The 19,679-nt window shown below is 39.7% G+C and overlaps 1 protein-coding gene across 3 annotated transcripts in view; it reads right to left on the reverse strand.

The window, feature by feature from the left end:
* C5 (complement C5) overlaps positions 1–10,433 on the reverse strand; it is a 77,865-nt gene extending 67,432 nt beyond the window's left edge. For all 3 annotated transcript variants that reach the window (XR_003790770.1, XM_029202667.1, XM_029202668.1), the window contains exons 1-3: positions 10,330–10,433; positions 7,118–7,310; positions 5,020–5,182 (exon numbers count right to left, since the gene is read on the reverse strand). Coding sequence is in view for 2 of the 3 variants with exons in the window: in XM_029202667.1 (XP_029058500.1) it covers positions 5,020–5,182; positions 7,118–7,310; positions 10,330–10,394 (421 nt within the window). In the remaining variant the exon portion in view is untranslated. The remainder of the gene's footprint in view (positions 1–5,019; positions 5,183–7,117; positions 7,311–10,329) is intronic.
* Between the last annotated feature and the right edge of the window lie 9,246 nt (positions 10,434–19,679).

Raw genomic sequence — 19,679 nt, forward strand, 5'->3', positions numbered from 1 at the left:
CATTTTAAAAATTCAATACACAGTCATACATGAAAATCCATATTTAAAAGAAAGGAAAAGTTAGTTTGTAGACATATACATACCAATGATTTTTTTTCTTTTAAAGAGAATCCTTTTGGATTCCTTTAAAGAGCTACTTTCTAGTGAATTTAAAGTACAGTTCACTTTATTAAAATATATTTACATACATCTTTTGGGGAATAAATATATAGTACAAAATTAGTTATATCTGTAATTAGGCCACTGTTTAATAAAGAATTTCATAGTAGGGACTTCCCTGGTGGTCCAGCAAATAAGACTCCGCGCTCCCAATGCAGGGGACACAGGTTTGATCCCTGGTCAGGGAACTAAGATCCCACATCCCGCATGCCACACGGCATGGACAAAAAAAAAAAAAAAAAGAATTTCATAGTAGCAAAATAGTGATGTCTACCATATGGTTATATGGGAGTATAATAAATTGTCTCATATTAAAGTTGAAGATTTTAATGGAAAATTAGGTAGTTTGTTTCAGACATTATACACTCTTACAACAAGGCTCCAAATTGTCTCTTATTGTTACTAAAGATAGCACTGAATTCTATGGTTTTGTTATATTTATTGAGGCAGATCCTACAATTGTTCTCTCATTGTTAAAAGAATAATGGCAGGGGCTCAATAACAATGAGTTCTCTTCCACTTCTGTCAGTTAATAGATCCCCACCTTTTAAAAAAAAGCATCTGCTTAGCTTTTAACTCATAGCTGCTTGAGACGTGCTGATCTAGTTCCTTCCAATGACATATTATAATTTCTCTAGGGTTTTACTGATGCTCAAATCATTTCATGGCCAAAACTTTAACCACAAAATAAAATTGGGCTGATGCCATAAACCTTTTAAAGCGTCGGTATTATGCAAAGCTCTACACAAGAAGCCACGTGTTAAGCGCTCTAAAATTTGTTTCACTATACCATAAGATCAAAGCAAAATGCTCAGTAAATCCCTCCACTCTGCTGTCCCCTCACCCCTGTCTCTCTCCTCGAGTCTTCCCTCCTGCTTTATGAACATACCTGGTCCAGGCCTGAGCATCACTGGGATGCTGCCAGAGGCAGTATGCCACAAAAGTTAAGAGCTCAGGCCCTTGAGTTCAAAACTTGGGTTTCACTCCTGCCTCTGCCACTTTCTAATGTGACCCAGAGCAGGATACCTAATCCCTCTACACCTTAGTTCCTGCATCTGTAAAACAGGACTGCTAGTATCTGCTTCATAGTATGTGAGCCTAAATGAGACAAAGCTTTTGCATAACCCGGCACATAATAACTAATCAATAAATGTTTATTATTTTTATTTTATACTACTTCTACGGCTACTACTTGTCCACTTTCTAACCCATTTTGTGTTAGGTTAGAAAATTAATCTTGTCTTCATAGCAATGGTGTATCAAAGGTAAGATTAATAATTTTTTTTTGTACCAAAGATATAGCTTATTAATTTAAAAATGTATATTGAATGCCTTCTATGTGCAGACACTATGCTAGGCACAGAGATATGGTGGTGACAAATCAGACATGGAATTCCTCTAATGGAGTGGAGGAGAGAGGCAAACACAAGATGACACAAGTAAATGTAAAATTCCAGGGGTAGGAAGTGCTATAAAAGACACTGCCTGGCTTTCTGAGTGTGGAAGAGGGAGTTTTGAAGCAGAGAAGGCTGCCCTTTATGGGATGGCATGTAAGGGTTGAGTAGGAGTTAAGAAGGCAAGGAAGGGGCATGAATATACCAGGAAGAGGCACACAAGCTTTACTGTGGATAGGAAAATGGTGTGAGAAAGCAACTGAAAAGAGGTCAGCTTGGCTGGTGTCCACCGATGAAGGGGAACATGGTGGGTGATAAGGTTGGAGGGGAAGGCAGGACACAGGCTGTGTGAAATTGAAGGATTTTGGTCAATACTCTGAAGGCCTTTGTCCTATAAAGGCTTGAAGATTTAAGCCTCTATCCTAAAGATGCTTATAAGAAAAATCCCTCAACGATCTTCAGATTAAATGTGTGCATTGGGACATTAGAGCTATAAACAGCAAGATGTAATCGATTTTTAAAAGAATTACTTCTCAATAATTCTTTTTCTTCTGTGTAAATAAGGCTTTACGCTATTCCACAGATTAAATGATAATGGGAAATACTTTCCTAGTGCTTACTCTGTGGTAGGCAGTGTTTGAAGTATTGACACATATGAATTCACTTAACTCTCACAACAACTCTATGAGGTAAGTTCTATTATTATCTCCATTATACAGATGAGGAAAATGGGGCTCAGAAATATTAACTCACACAGGGTCACAGAGCTAATAAGAGCCCAAGCTGGGATTTGAACCCAACAATTTGGCTCCAGAGTCTGCTTTTAACCACTATACTTCACTACTTCTCAGTAATGAGTCAATATTTATTTATTTATTTTAAAAGATTTATTTACTTTTTAATTTTTATTTATTTATTTTGGCTGCGCTGGGTCTTAGTTGTGGCACCCAGGATCTTTGTTGTGGCATGCGGGATCTTTTAGTTGCAGCATGCTAACTCTTAGTTGCGGCATGCATGCAGGATCTTGTTCCCTGACCAGGGATCGAACCCCGGCCCCCTGCATTGGGAGCGCAGAGTCTTACCCACTGGACCACCAGGGAAGCCCCAATGAGTCAATATTTAGAGGAGTGGCTTCCCTGGTGGCACAGTGGTTAAGAATCCGCCTGCCAATGCAGGAGACACTGGTTCGAGCCCTGGTCCAGGAAGATCCCACATGCTGCAGAGCAACTAAGCCTGCAAGCCACAACTACTGAGCCCGTGTGCCACAACTACGTGCCTAGAGCCCATGCTCTGCAATGAGAAGCCACCGTGCACCGCAACGAAGAGCAGCCCCCACTCGCCACAACTAGAGAAAGCCCGCGCACAGCAATAAGACCCAACAGAGCCAAAAATAAATATATTAAAAAAAGAAATTTAGAAGAAACTTCTCTAGTTCTCCTCTATGATTAGAATAGATGAGGATATCACATCTTCTTACACTAAAGTTCCGACAAAGAAATAACATATGAGGCTGTTCTTAATTTTTTTTTAAGACTTTTTTGATGTGGACCATTTTTAAAGTCTCCATTGAATCTGTTATAATACTGCTTCTGTTTTATGTTTTGGCCACGAGGCATGTGGGATCTTAGCTCCCCGACCAGGGATCGAAACCACATCCCCTGCATTGCAAGGTGGATTCTTAACCACTGTACCACCAGGGAAGTCCCAAGGCTGTTCTTAAGGAAAGCCTTGATAGCTAAGAGAGGTCCCAGGCTCTGGGTATCAGACTACTTGTTGGACAAAGATGAGGATGCTAAATAGTAGGTAGTGTCAACAGGACCCAATTAATGAAGCTTCCTCTAACATAGGAGGAACACAAGGGTATGGATATATTTGTTTCTGGGTATGATGTTTAAAAAGGGCCCAAGCTTTATGGGCAGAGACTATCTCCATGTACACCAAGTCATCTTGGAGTCAAGAGAGTACTATTCTGGCTATGATATTCTGTCCAAGCCGAAAGCAACACCCCACCCTCTCTAGGCCTTTCCTTTCTGAGCTGGTCATAACAGGAGCTCCTGCTAAAAAGGTAGTGGTGCAGGCCTGTTCCACCCCATACTATCAACATCAACCAATATGCAGCAGGTATCTACTACCTGAAATGTTTTCAACAAAGCTGGCTGGTCCTGCCTCCCTTCCTCTTTCCTTCACCAATAATGTCATTATTGAAACTCCATAACCTCCCCCTTCCACATACAGTTCTCTCATAATTCCATCTCTGATGTTCTCAAAAGTTAATTCTGGTAACAGGGAGTGATGGAGGAATCGAAGGTTTTGCAGACACATGAACATATGTGGTCAGCATTCACACTTTTCTGTGTTTATTGTTGGTTTCTTAGGAATAAATCCAGTCAATTGTCAATCCCAGAGTTTTGACTGGCTATCCTGCCCTTTCCCCCTCTAACAGATAAACCAAGAATACAAAACAATGTTCTAATAGGAACTTTCTTTAGGCAGATCCCTTTAGAAAATTAATATCCATATATTTCTGTGATCTAGTTTATATTTCGCTGAAACATCTGATTCTTAGGGTTTGATTTGTTTTCTGAATTTGAGGATTAGCTCCAAAGTAATAGACCTTTTTTTATGATCACTGCTTTATAATAAATTATCTTCTCATTGCCAAAATAATATTTGCAGTTACATCTTAAACTTGTTTAATAATAAGACCTAACACTACATTTCACAATTCTTAAATAGATTTTTTTCTACATGGGAATAACTGATGAGGTAGATAATATAATTGTTAATTTTTGCCATTTCCATATGAATTTAAGATTTATATTTAAAATCAAGTTTAAAATTAAATTCTGTTTAATTGTTTAACAATTTCTGTATGAATTTAAAATTAAAATGATATTTATAAGTGTAAAAATCACTGGGAATTGAGACTCTTTTGAGCAAGTTGGAAACCTATCTCCACTTAAATTCAAGTTTTAAAAAACTCTACAGTGATATTGGCCAGTAATTTACTTTTTTTGTGGTATCTTTGTCTGGTTTTGGTATCAGGGTGATGGTGGCCTCATAGAATGAGTTTGGGAGTGTTCACACTACTATATTTAAAATAGATAACCAACAAGGACCTACTGTATAGCACAGGGCCCTCTGCTTAATATTCTGTAATAACCTCAATGGGAAAAGAATTTGAAAAAGAATAGTTATATGTATATGTATAACTGAATCATTTTGCTGTATACTTGAAACTAACACAACATTGTAAATCAACTATACTCCAATATAAAATAAAAATTAAAAATAAATAAATAAAAACTCTTCCCCACATCCAAAGTTCAGTTTAAATAAATGCCATCATCATTTACCCAGCTGCTCAAGCTTGGGGAAAAAAACCCAAAAACCTCTACAGTATAGTTTCAATCCCAATCCCACTCCCCCCCCCCCCACCCAGAGAGAGAAGCATTTTATAATCTACCTGACTGGTGCGGAGTGTAAACAGGTTTGTCTGTATGAATGAAGAGGAATCCATTGTCATAGGTTATTGGCATTTTTTTTGATTTTGAAAAATGCTTTGATACAACATCCAAATACACATGTGAAACTGGGGCTTGTCCTCCAGACAATTGTTTGGGTTGTATCTGTAAAAGACAATGTTGATGGAAAAGAGTATAATAATTTTAAGGATATAAAACATGTTATTTAAAAAGTAGTATAGGAGCCAAAGTAGTAAATAAATTTTGCCCAAAGCCCTTCAATATCAAATGTCATAATCAACATTTAGCTTTAAGCAATTAAAATTTTTTCGGGGGCTTCCCTGGTGGCGCAGTGGTTGAGAGTCCGCCTGTCTATGCAGGGGACACGGGTTCGTGCCCGGGTCCGGGAAGATCCTACATGCTGCAGAGTGGCTAGGCCAGTGAGCCATGGCTGCTGAGCCTGCGCGTCTGGAGCCTGTGCTCCGCAACAGGAGAGACCACCACAGTGAGAGGCCCGCGTACCACAAAAAAAAAAAAAAAAAAATCTTTTTGGTTCTGTGCTTCCCCAATTTTACATGCATTTAGTAAAAACTACTACTATAGGAGCTCTCTTAAACTTTCACGTCATCAGCTCGTTGGATTAGCCCATGTTCTCCATCCCCTCAGTTCAACATCCTGACTGATGTTCAGGACACTTTGTATCCTATCTACATCCTTCTGCTTCCACGGGTTGAGCAATGTGCTTTCCAATTTGTCTATGTAATTGTAATGATCCACTTTACACTGCATGATATGCACATTTAATACACAGAAAGTAACAGAAGAAAGAAAAGTGTTTTTGTTTTTGTTTTTTTTTTGCGGTACGCAGGCCTCTCACTGCTGTGGCCTCTCCCGTTGCGGAACACAGGCTCCGGACGCACAGGCTCAGCGGCCATGGCTCACGGGCCCAGCCGCTCCGCGGCACGTGGGATCTTCCCGGACCCGGGCACGAACCCGTGTCCCCTGCATCGGCAGGCGGACTCTCAACCACTGCTCCACCAGGGAAGCCCAGAAAAGTGTTTTTATGAAAACTTCGGCTTTGAAAACATGAGATAAAAGTTAATCACTAAAACAAACCATGTTAAATTAGATATGTGAGAGTACTGTAAAAGTTTGGAAAATGGTAAAAATCTATAAAGATTCTGCACTCAGATTGCTTTGCAAGTATCTAAGTTCTTTCTCTACTTTAAGGAAATAGAAACTGTAGAACAAATGATTCGTTAAAGCTGTGACACATTATAAATAAGAATCTCTGCTCCAGCCAGTGGACCCAAGAAAAGACCTGGGCACAACATTTAACGATTAGCAAATAAAGATACATTGTAACGTTAAGATAAAGTTAAATGCTTAAGACATGCATCAATTTTATGATTTCCCCACCCTAATTTACTTTTCCAATTAGCCATCTGAGTTAGAACTGTTCAACAGAGCTCTGTGTGATAAGGGAGAGCTGTTCAGTATGGTGCCACCAGTTACCTGTGGCTATTTAAGCACTTGAAAGGTGGCTAGTATGAGTGATTAACTGAATTTTTTATTTTAGTTACATTTGATTGATTTAAATTTAAAGGTAACAGTCACATGTGTGTGGCTAATGGCATCAGATAAGAGTGTCTACTTTTGGGAAATGAATTTTATTTCTTAATAAACCTAAAAAGTGGAAGTATTTGTTAAGAGGTTAGAGCATTTACCATCAAGAACATTAATCAAAGAATTCCTACATTTGGTTAGAATTTATTTAGATCAGCGTTTCTCAAACCTGAGTAATACACAGATCCCTTTTAAAGGATAAAATGTTTTGGAGGACTCTCAGTGTTGTCTTTTTATTATTTGCAATATAATAAAAACTATTTTTAGTACAATGTTACTTAAATATGTACAAACCTAAAAGTAAGTATAATATTCTTGTGCTTATGACTCATTAGTGACTGACATCATCTAATAATCACGCAGTGGTAGAGTGGTATAAATGATCAAATCTCTGTGTTATCAATACTCAAACTTGGTACACATTTTACTGAGAATATTCTATATATATAAAGAAACTGAAGGATAAATACATACTGTTAAGAGTGCAGAATTTTGGAATTTATTTACTGTGGATAAAATAACATGGCCTGAAGAATAAGTAAATTTTTTGTCAGGATAACTTTTGATAGAGATTGTTGCATCAAATTCTTCAGTGTATCCATAAACTTGAATTACAATATTTTCAGATGCTCCAACACGGAATACTTTTGGTGCTGAAATGACATACCTGTTGAAACAGGAAAAGAGAAGGAACAGTATATTTATATGACATTTTTTGTTATACTTCTGATTTTTTTTTAAATCTCACTTGAGAGATTCAATTTAAAATAGGCACATTTGGGGCCTTCCCTGGTGGCGCAGTGTTTAAGAATCCACCTGCCAGGGCTTCCCTGGTGGTGCAGTGGTTGAGAGTCCGTCTGCCGATGCAGGGGACGTGGGTTCGTGCCCCGGTCCGGGAAGATCCCACGTGCCGCGGAGCGGCTGGGCCCGTGAGCCATGGCCGCTGAGCCTGCGCGTCCAGAGCCTGTGTTCCGCAACGGGAGAGGCCACAACAGTGAGAGGCCCACATACCGCAAAAAAAAAAAAAAAAAAAGAATCCGCCTGCCAATGCAGGGGACATGGGTTCCAGCCCTGGTCCAGGAAGATCCCACATGCCGCAGAGCAACAAGGCCCATGCGCCACAGCCACTGAGCCTGCACTCTAGAGCCCGCGAGCCACAACTGCTGAGCCCGCGTGCTGCAACTGCTGAAGCCCATGTGCCTAGAGCCCGTGCTCTGCAACAGGAGAGGCCACCGCAATAAGAAGCTCACACGCTACAACGGGGAGTAGCCCCTGCTCACCACAACTAGAGAAAGTGCACCCGCAGCAACGAAGACCCAATGCAGCCAAAAAATAAAAAATAAAATAAAAATAAATAAAATAGGCACATTTTCTCAACTTAAAATGATATTTTTAAATCAACATTTATTTGTGGTTTACGATAATTTCATCTTCTCAATTCCCCATGTGCTTACCCAGGAACAGCAGAAAATGAGGAATGTTCAGCTTTGATGATAATAAGGTACAGTTACTGAAATCTTACTCAGTGTTAGGCACTATTTTAAGACATATATATATATATATATATATATATATATATATATATAAACTCACTGTGTTGTGACAACCCCTCTATGAAAAAAGTCTTACTATTACTCCGACTTTACAGAGGAAGAAACTGATAATTGACTTCCCCAAGGTCACATAGCTATTAAATTACAGAATTAGGAATTGAACCTGAGCAGCCCGTTTCCTGAATTAACACTTTCAATTGCTAGGCTAAACTGAATTTATCAAGAATTTTTGCAAGAGAAATTTAGAAAAAAAAAGCTATTTTAATTTTGGTATTGTTAGAAGTTTTATATTTTTCAGTTTAGTATTGTTTTACTTTTGATTGTCTATGTGGTGGTGGTGGTGAAATATAAAATAATTCATGTTTCAGGTCCCTAAAAGACAGCTCTGGAACCACTCATTCATACAGACTTTTGTCCTTACTGATACATTAGTAGCTATAAAGTATTTCATACTTTTCTTATTTTCTTTCAATAGTTGTAGAGAATATGGCCACTGAGCTTGCAGAGAGGCACAAATTCTAGTTTGGTCTCTACCTGGAATGTTCTTTCTCCAGATATTTGCATGGTTTGCTCTGTTACTTCCTTCAAGCTCGGTTTGAGTGTCACCTCCTTAGAGAACCTTCCCTGTCTACACTTTTAAATAGTGCCCCATCATTTCTTTATCTTCTTACTCTCCTTTATTTTTTTCCTTCATGGTACCAATAACTACCTGACCTTATTTATTTACTCATTCACTCATTGGTTCATTCATTGGTTCATCAGTTTCTTCTCCCACTTGAATGCAAGCTCTGTATCATCTAATATATCCTCAGTGCCTATCACATAGTAGGTGCTCAAAAAATTTTTGTTGAATCAATCAATTAAATTTATTGATTCCCATGTTGTAAATGGCATACTCCCACTTTTTCAGAGAAAGAGAGAAGATGTTTATTAAGGGCCAGTACAGTGTAGTAGAAAAAATTAAGTATCATGGGACCCAGGTTCTAGTCCTAGTTCTACCACTAATTTGAAGTCATTTAATCCAATTTCTCTGAACTTCAGTCAGCTGTCTTTCAAGAAGGAATAAACGAAAACTAACCAGGAAATGGGGTGATTGTGGCCATGTGAGAAAATCAGATTAGGGTTGGGAGAGTGCTATAAATTTATGACATCCTAAGTATACATTTATATTTATAATATATTTTACATATTTAAAGTATACATTTATAACAAAATGGGAAAAAATTGAAGCGGTAAAGAGGAGTCCTTAATACAAGTCCTACTTCTGTTTCTCTTAGTGGTGTGACCTTTGGCAAGTTACTTTCTCTATCTGGATTTATCCTTACAGGAAATGAGTAGGTTTGATTAGATATTCTCCAGTTACTTATCAGTACTAAAATGTTATTTCTCGATATGATATCAATATTTTAAAGATTTAGTTTAAAATACACATTATTTCAATAATAACACTAAAATTTATAAAGCATTAGCTCATAAATTTGGAAGTAATTATAACCATAGATTTTTCAAGCCACAGGCTTAGAATTGAACCCCAAGTAACCCTTGCTTTACTATGTACAGTACTCGGAAAACACAAAGAAAACTCTGCACCAGATAGAAACAAGCCAGAAACACCAAGAAAGTTTATTATCTTGAGTTTAGTTTGTGCTGTTTTGAAGAGGAATTTGAATAATCACTTATGTAAATTTTTATAAGTAACAATCCCCTAAAACTGTCATGTCGTTAGCCACTCATCAAATCAAAATGCTACATGACTTTCTTATTCAGAGGTGAGACTATTCACTTAGTGCTCCCAGAAGTAGAAAGTTATTTACAAATTAACACAGTCTGGGGCTTCCCTGGTGGCGCAGTGGTTGAGAGTCCGCCTGCCGATGCAGGGGACACGGGTTCGTGCCCCGGTCCGGGAAGATCCCACGTGCCGCGGAGCGACTGGGCCCGTGAGCCATGGCCACTGAGCCTGCGTGTCTGGAGCCTGTGCTCCGCAACGGGAGAGGCCACAACAGTGAGAGGCCCGCGTACCGCAAATAAAGAAAACAAACAAAAAAACAAATTAACACAGTCTGTTGAATTTACTTTTTCACTCATCACATTAATAAGATGCATTGAAAAATAAAGATGGGTTGTTTTACTTACGTTTGTTCCTGTCCCCAACTTTTCCCCACGAAGATTAAAAAACAAAGTATGCCCCACAGGCCCATGCTGGAGGTAGCAGTAAACCATGGATATAACGCTCCTGAAGTTACTCTCCTTTTAAATAAACCGAGATTGAAGAACTTGGGTAAATTGGTTTACTGGTTAATTATTAATGTCAAGAAGAGGGACTTCTAAGTAGGAAAAGTAAAATTGGAACTGAAACACCCTTTAATGCCCAGGTATAAGAGTAGATTTTTTTTATAGAGTCCTACACCTAGATAATTTATTTTGATGAATACAAATAAAAGGATTCTAACATAAGAGTTTGGCACTGAAATGAATGGCTCACAATTAGAAACCAGTAAGTTGCATTGTCTTTGGCCTTTCATCTCTTGACCAGGCAATCGCTCTGATGTTTTATCATCTGTGAGCATGCCTTTGGAGGCACTCTGATACAGATGGAGACCCACCTGGATTCAGTTTCACACTGAGGTGATTTTAGAATGGACCTGGTTTAGAGAGGGCTTATGAGGTGTCTTTCTAGAGAAGACCTGAATGGTAGTGTCATTGGCACTGGAAATGGTGGAAGGAGAAGACAGATCTGCAAAGGAAGCCTATGGAATAATTCCTTGGTCTGTCCCAGTCTAGAGAAGAAGCTGAATGTTAGGTAGAGAAAAGATTGTGACTGGCAATGAAAACATCATGTTGAGGATGCTGCATCATTCTCTAGGGAATAAATGACCAATCAAATACTTTCGTTTTTAGTGGGGAATGGATATCCTGCAATATCTATTAACTCATACAGCACAAATTCAAAATTTGCATTCATTCAGGCACAGAATATCTTTATTTTCTAAAAAATAAACTTACTTTTCAGTGAGGTTTTAAATTATTTTAATATAAGAGCGCAAGAAAAACAAAGCTTCCTATGACAAATGAGTCTAGTAATTAATTTAGAATGAAATAAAAATTTTATCTTTAAGATTTTTATGATACTTTATGCTTAATAGAAAGTTTTTATTTACTACCTTCCTTTTACTAGCACTCATTTCTAGCCTAGTATATAATAAGTACTCTATTTTAAAATAGTAAAACAGATATCTCTAAACATTTTACTATAATTTAGATGTTTTACAGTCACATTGGCAATCCTTCTGAATTAATAAGGTTCTATTTTACCAACACTTTCGTACTGAGTTTATTGGGAAAAAAGGCACACAAAGGAAAATTTGATATACAAATTTCACTAACAGTGTCTCTACATATGTTATTGAAATGGCAAAAATCTGCCACTATTGTCTGACCTAGTTGTTTCAGAAGGAAATTTGTAAAATAATTAAACTGGGTTACGAAAGATGAGTCAAGTTAAAACAAACAAAGTGCTTTTGCCATCATTTTCGGGAAAAGATACTTAGGAGAAAACGAGAACGCTGAAATGATCATAGATGATATCTGAAGTGAAGGACACTTATTTGCTTGTATTATGGAGTCAATACTGATAAGTCATATCAATCACTAACCATCGGCATGTTTCTCTGATAGAAAACATTTAAAAAACGATGGATCTCAAAGGTTCTCAATAGAACTGAAGTTCAACAACTTACAGATTCTCAACTGTCCTTAACTAAACTTTTTTAATCTGCCTTCTAAACATGCCTCAAAGATGGATTCTTCTTTACATTTTAAAATGTTGACCTTTGGAGGCATCTGGTTTTTATACAGATACTCCATCTCTAAAAGAGGAGAATCCAGGTCTGGCAGCAACTTTGGTGGTCATCCGACTTGTCTGCTAATGCTACCTCAATTCAACCCTCAGGATCAAGCCTACATGACTTCACTTAGTTCACAAGGCCCCTCCTGATCTGAGTCCTGCTTGATTCTCCAGCCTCAAATGCTTCTCTTCTTCACTGCAGCCAATTAGCTGAATTACTTATTATTCTCTGAAGTCACCATGACATGAAAGTGCTCCTAGCAGGGTAACAAACAGTCAGCCCAATACTATTACTATTATTCTTAACCTATTTATACCTTCAATTCTGTGTGTCTTTGGAAACATGGGTTATATATGGGTTACTGCTACTGGCACTGCAGAATGCAACTCACTCAGAATTTACTTAAGTGCTCACCCATAACACCAGTGAGAAAGGGAATCTTGGGATATAAACTACATCCAGCTATGGAACCTTATAAGTAAATGCCTCTCATTAGTTACTTCTCTTCCTAAATATTTAAATGAATTTAAAAAGACATTTAGCTACAAAAAGTTTACTGAAACAAAGTCTTACAGGGAAGTCCAATGTGTAAACTAGTTAGAATAGAGATGCTCCAGGTGAACAGAGTGGGTGGTCCCACTCTCTGCCAGCATGCACCCCCAGGTGGCCTTGAGGAGGCTCCATAGGGACCCTGGAGTCCCTGGACACATGGTTTAAAAACCATTAACTGAAAGCACCAAACAACCTCTTCCAAGTGTCCCTGTTTCACTTGGTCCATTCCTTATTTCCCTCTTCCAACATCCCCAAGTCCAGCTCGAAATTAGTTTTCTGTTGATTAGGCCAAAGGAGAAACCAGCCTCTTTTCTCCTTGGGTCTAAGATCCACTGCTTTAGCTGTGTGTTAAAATTCCTCTCTCAAGTGACTTGGGCTATCAACATCACGCCTTCTAAATGACCCATTTTTCTTACAATCTTATACCTGTATCCCACATCCAAGACCCTGTTATCCCAACATCAAATCAGGAATTCACCACAGTCTGCAGGAAACCTGGTTAGAGGGTAATGGGAAAATAGACACTCTAGGTATATACCCCAGAAAACTTTCACACAACTCCCTAAGACACAAGTATGGGAATGCTCTTTGTAGTGTTATCTGTAATAGCAAAAATTTGGCAGCAACCTAAAACAACAGAAAAATGATAAATACATTACTGTATATTCATACCATGGAATGCAATGTTGGCTGGCAAAACCAACTTGCAGTATTGGCTGGTAAAACCAACAAAAAAACATAATAACATTTGTATTTACACAAGTTTAAAAGCATACACAGCAGGACTTCCCTGGTGGAGCAGTAGTTAAGAATCTGCTTGCCAACGCAGGGAACATGGGTTCGATCCCTGGTCAGGGAAGATCCCACATGCCACGGAGCAACTAAGCCTGCGTGCTGCAACTACTGAAGCCCTCGCACCTAGAGCCCGCAACAGGAGAAGCCACCGCAATGAGAAGCCTGTGCACCACAACAAAGAGTAGCCCCGGCTCGCCACAAGTAGAGAAAGCTCGCATGCAGCAACAAAGACCCAACGCAGCCGAAAAAAAAACCCAAAAACATACACAGCAATGTCATTATCTATAGACACTTATACCAGTAATAATGACATAAACATATGATTGTGAAAGGTAAATACTAAATCAGAATAGTAGTTATGTCTGCAAAGGGAAGGAGAAATTTGGGATAGGAAAGAGGTATATGCTTCCACTGTATCTATTACCTTTTGTTTTAAAGGAACATCTGAAGCCAGTATAGCAATATCTTACAAATAATTCAGTAAAGTTTAGTGGTAGTTATATCGGTGTTTGAGAGGTTAGTCGCTGTAGCTTCCTAAAAGTTTGAAATATTTCATTGAAAAGAAAGTATGGTCTGTGGTGAGGCAGGCTTGAATTCAAATCTTGTGTCTGTATAAAAAACTATGTGATTTGGGGCAACTTAAAACTCAAAACTTGAGCATCAGTTTTGTCATCTATAAAATCAAAACAATAATACCTCATGGCGCTGATGGGCGGATGAAATGACATATGTATAAAGCTCTTGGCACGTAGCATGAACCTGAAAATTGTCGCTATTATTTACTACTGGTTTAAGACATAGTCATGATCTTCTACTTTAAAAATACATGTATATGGGGCTTCCCTGGTGGCGCAGTGGTTGAGAGTCCGCCTGCCGATGCAGGGGACGTGGGTTCGTGCCCCGGTCCGGGAAGATCCCACATGCCGCGGAGTGGCTAGGCCCGTGAGCCATGGCCACTGAGCCTGCGTGTCCGGAGCCTGTGCTCCGCAACGGGAGAGGCCACAACAGTGAGAGGCCCACGTACCGCAAAAAATATATATATATACGTGTATATGTGCATAGGATCATACCAATCTACAGTTAATGTAGTTCTACCCTTCTGGCAGCAGCCGGGCGGAACACAACACTAACAGTCACATGACTCTCAGGATGAAAGAATCTCTTTATCATTGAGCCCAGCGAATTTTGCCCCTACTTCCTTTCTGGTTTGTTTGTTTGCTGTCAATTAAGGGTCAGAGATTAGATGACTGACCTGTTAAGAGGCTAATTGCTACCTCCTGAGAGTCTAACATTCTAACTTAGTGAGCAAAGGAGCACAAAAAGGCTCCCATGGACCGGAATCCTTTTTAGAAGGCACTCAATTATTTTTCCTCTTGATTATGGCATTGACTGCCATTAGCAGATTATGTGTACCCTCCTACTTTTATCTCATAAGCTATAAAAGGTCTACACTCAAAAAGATCCTCCTCTCTCTGTAACAAAGATATTGCTTGAAGCATTTTTCTTACTTCCAGGAATAAGTATAGTGATTAAGAAGAAAGGCCGTAAATGTTAATTCACCATCTCAACAAGACCTACAAACTCCATGGCATTTTGCCAGGTACTATATGTGATTCAGACATGAAGAACATGTTCTGAACCTTTAAAGAGCTCATCCAAATAATAACACAATAGCTACCAATTATTAGCTCTATGTCATAGGTATTGCAATGATTAACTTATATAAACTGTCCCTAATCTTCACAACCACTCTGAAAGTTGTTATGACCTCAGGTGACCAATGAGTAAACTGGGGTTCAGAGAAATATAGTGATTTGCCTCAGGAAACACACCTAGCAACTTGCAAAGATGGGGATTTGATTGTGTTGGGATCAGTAGGAAAAAGAAGGGAGAGATACCAAGCCCTGCTGAAGTCTTCTTTTCTGTTTGACACCCTCCAGTTCTTTTGTCTGTGATTGATTCTCTGTTTTGTAAACTCTTTAACAATTTACAGCCTGGTCCACACATTTTGATTCTTATTTAGATACCACTGTACATTCTAGGTGAAGGTTCAAAGGTACAAGTTGGGAATAGGTGTGACATAAGTGAAGCACTACTCTGACTTATATCTGGGTCTCCCTACCTCAAAGGGTGTAGGGTTGAGACTGGCTGCAGAGGCAACCAGGCAGATGGCAGATTGAGGAGATTACCTGAAAAGGGCTAGAGGAGGGAAGAGCCAAGAAAAACTGGATAAGTCATGTCATAGGGAGCACAGTAGTTCAGATCCAAGGGTGGATGATTTTATGTTTAAGTTCCAAATGATAACTGAAGAAAGATAAAGAAGAAAGTTGTTGCTCAAACTATTCTTGGAAGTCACCAGAGTAGTGGGTTGGAATAGCACGTCCTAAAAGGCCACTGCAGGTTCCTAACTCAGTAATGGAATAGGGGAGGATTTCTGAGGAGAGAATATGGAGGAAGTAGAAAATAATAAGGCCCAAAGAGAAAATCGAGTGTTTGTGATGGAATGTAGTTAGGCACGTTTCTTCAGAGGAAACAAAAAGAGACAAAATAAAAGAAGGTGCCCACTCTCCCATTAACCCCCTCTTTGGCTTCACTGTCCCACACTTTTTCAGACAATCTTACTTGTTGTTCAGCATAAGCTCTCTTATTTAATTCTAATACATGTAATGCATCCATACTCAGTCACTCATCCAATGGCTGGATGTGGTAGCCAGCCTCCAAAATGGCCCCCAATGTCCCGATATTCATGGCCTTGTATGGTTCCCTCCCACACTGTATCAGTGTTGGCCCATTTGACCAATAGAATATAACAAATGCAGAGGTGTGTGACCTTAGAGGGTAGGTCATACAAGGCATTGCCCTTCCTACCTTGCTCTCTCTTGGATTTCCTGCTCTGGGGGAGGCCAGCCACCACGCTGTAAGGACACACAAGTAGCCTATGGAGAGGCCTGTGTGGAAAGGAACTGAGGCCTCCTTCTCAGAGCCGTGTGAGTGGGCCACTGTAGAGGTAAATCCCCTAGCCCCAGGCACACCTTTCGGTGACTAAAGCCCCAGCTAACCACTTGATTGCAAACTCTTGAGAGAACCCGAACCCAAGCCAAAATTACCCAGCTAAGCCATTCCTAATGAGCAATTGCTCATTAGTGGTGGCAGTGAATGCAGGAGCTTTCGTGAGAGCTGCATTTTTAGAAAAACAGCTATTCTACTGTACAAGTTAACGATTGCTATGTAATCAATTACCCCAAAACCTAAGGGCTTAAAATAAACAATTATCTTCACAGTTTTATTGAAATGGCAAGAATTCAGGAATGGCTTAGCTGGGTAATTTTGACTTAGTTTATCTCATGAGGTTGCAATCAAGCTGTTAGCTGAGGCTGCAGTCACCTAAAGGCTTGACTGGGGCTGAAGGATTTACCTCTATGGTGGCTCGCTCACATGGCTCTGAGCAGGAAGCCTCAGTTCCTTTCCATATGGGGCCTAAACTACTACATATAAAATAAATAAGCAGCAAGGATATACTGTATAACGCAAGGAATTATATCCTTTATCTTGTAATAACCTATAATGGAGTATAATCTGCAAAAATACTGAATCACTATGCTGTATACCTGAAAGTAACACAATATTGTAAATCAACTATACTTCAATTAAAACAAACTTTAATTTGCAAGTGCACTTTAAGTTCTTAAACAACAGCGGGCTCAGAGGCCTGCTTGAAGCGCCACCTGCTGGTAGTAACTTAATAGCATCCCAAGAAGGCTGGAATAATTGGTGCTGATGGCCAGCGCTAACCCGTAACACCTTTCCAAGGTAAACCCCTGCTTCCCATCTTATGTCTCTTCTGAGAACTAGGCTTCTTCAATTCCTGGAGATAGCAACACCTGCCTTGGATTCTTCATGGGAATGCTTAAATGTGATATACTCTGAGCACTGAAAATCATATAAACATATAAGGAGTTCATATGATCATTCTTTCTAGCATCTTATCTCTCCTGCTTTACCAACTCCTTTCTTTTTACCTGCAAACATGCAAAAGTCTCCATTAATAGAAAAAAAGGCAAACACCAAAAAACTGTTCAATGGGGCTTCCCTGGTGGCGCAGTGGTTGAGAGTCCGCCTGCCGATGCAGGGGACACGGGTTCGTGCCCCGGTCCGGGAACATCCCACATGCCGCGAAGCGGCTGGGCCCGTGAGCCATGGCCGCTGAGCCTGCGCGTCCGGAGCCTGTGCTCCGCAACGGGAGAGGCCACAACAGTGAGAGGCCCGCGTACCGCAAAAAACAAACAAACAAACAAAAAACTGTTCAATGGATTTCCCCCCCAAATAACTGCCAAAGGCTTAGTCTGCCCCCCAACTTTATATGATTTTCTTTTCCCCCATTTATCCACAGACCCCTCCAGAATGCTTTCTGGATCTCTCCATGGAAGTTAGATAGGAAATGAATAAAATGATTGCCCATCAGCAGAGGCCACTTGATAATGGTTGGCATGATTTGGCATTATCTCCATTTTACAGACAAACTGATGATCAGAAAGCGTTAAAAGGATGGAAGGAAGGAAGGAAATAAGGAAGGGAGGGAGGGAGGAAGGAAGGAAGGAAGGAAGGAAGCACTGCTCAGAATCACACAGAAAGAAGTAGCCAGGGCCGTCTATAAAATTTGAGGGTCCCAGTGCAAGATGAAAATGTAGAGCTACTTATTCATAAAGCAAGAAAAAAGTGCTATTAAAGGTATTAAAATATAAAGCTTTTTCCTTTCTTCTGGGTCTCTCACTCAACTTGCCATGGTGTTTTTTAATTTGCTATTTAATATCATTCTAAGTAAAGAAAAATTAAAATTTTAAATAATGGCATGAATTTTGCCACTCATCTTTGTATTGTGCAATGCGAGTTTTAAATGCAAATATAAGAGCATTTAACTCATATGTAGAATCACCAAAATTACATAATTCGTATTTCATAGCTCATGCATACATCTAATATTTCGTTCTTACCAGAATGGTGGAAATGCTGCACAAAGATAACTCAACTGTCTTTATTTTACTTCTTGATATGTGTGTATTCTAATAACACTCTCTACCTTTGCTTACTGATAAATAGGAAAAGCCCGAAAGGAAAAAGAACTATGGGTTACCCTATCTTTCCCTTTCCTTCTATATCATCATATTTAGTGTAAGTGGTTGGCTAGTACAGGGTAGCAACAGGAGCAAGAAACAATATGATGAGGTTCCTCGGTCATTTGTGTTTCTTTGAATGCCATTGTCATCTTTCTGCATTCAAAACAAGTTCTGGTTCCAGTGGAAAATATGGCCTCTAGGGGCTGTCAGGACCCGTGCTTGCTCAGTCATAGACATGACACACACACTTTGTACTTACTTTGAGTCTCATTAAACTTCTGCGCATTGTGGGTCCACTGGAATCCTGTGTTCATGGAGTGTTGTGAATGCTCTATGGGAAGGGGGCGGCAAGGGATGGTGGGCACATGAATCACACACATCTCCTCTAATTCACATGCATGCTCCATTGTCCGGTCAGACTTTGCTTACAAAATACACGTTCAAATATAAAATTATTAATAATTTTAAGACAGCAACAACAGAGCACTGAACTAAGTAGGGGGCCCTTCAGAGTGCCAGGCACTGTGCCACTGCATAGGCTGCATGCCCACAAAGCTGGTTAGAGAAGTTCCTGATGGTACTGAAGGACTGAGGACTAGGATAATGGGAAGGGGTAAAGGGATTAAAATCTGGAGAAGGATGAGGAGTTAGAAGTGTTTGGAAGGAGATGGTTATCAGAAGGATAGAACAGCCTAGTTACTTTCAGCGGACGTACAGATTGTCAGGGGTTAGGACCTAAACGTAGGTCAGTTCCCAAGGGTGGGACAGACAATGTCCCAATCTCTAGATGCTTAGGAAGCATTCACTTTGGCAGCCGGTATCTATAGGGTACTTTCAAAAAGGGACAAGACCAGAGAGGCAGCCAGTATCAGGAGTCCAACAAAACAATGTTACAAGAGTTAGGGCAATCCTGGGATGGATTCCTCAGAAGGTCAGGCAGGAGGTCAAATCAAGGAGGCCTATTTGCAAACAGGTAGGATCTAGCTACAAGGCTGAGGCCAGGGGACAGCCAAGTGGAGACAGGATCCCTGATCAAGAAACAGACCAGGAGTGAGAGACATTGCCTATGGGTACAGGGTTTTTGTTGTGGATGATGAGCAAGTTTTGGGTGTAAATGGTGGTGATGGTTACACAACACAGTGAATGTGAATGCCACTGAGTTGTACACTTGTGAATA

This window comes from Monodon monoceros, unplaced genomic scaffold (assembly GCF_005190385.1).
Source record: "Monodon monoceros isolate NGI ecotype Baffin Bay Population unplaced genomic scaffold, NGI_Narwhal_1 Super_Scaffold_5, whole genome shotgun sequence".
NCBI lineage: Eukaryota > Metazoa > Chordata > Mammalia > Artiodactyla > Monodontidae > Monodon > Monodon monoceros.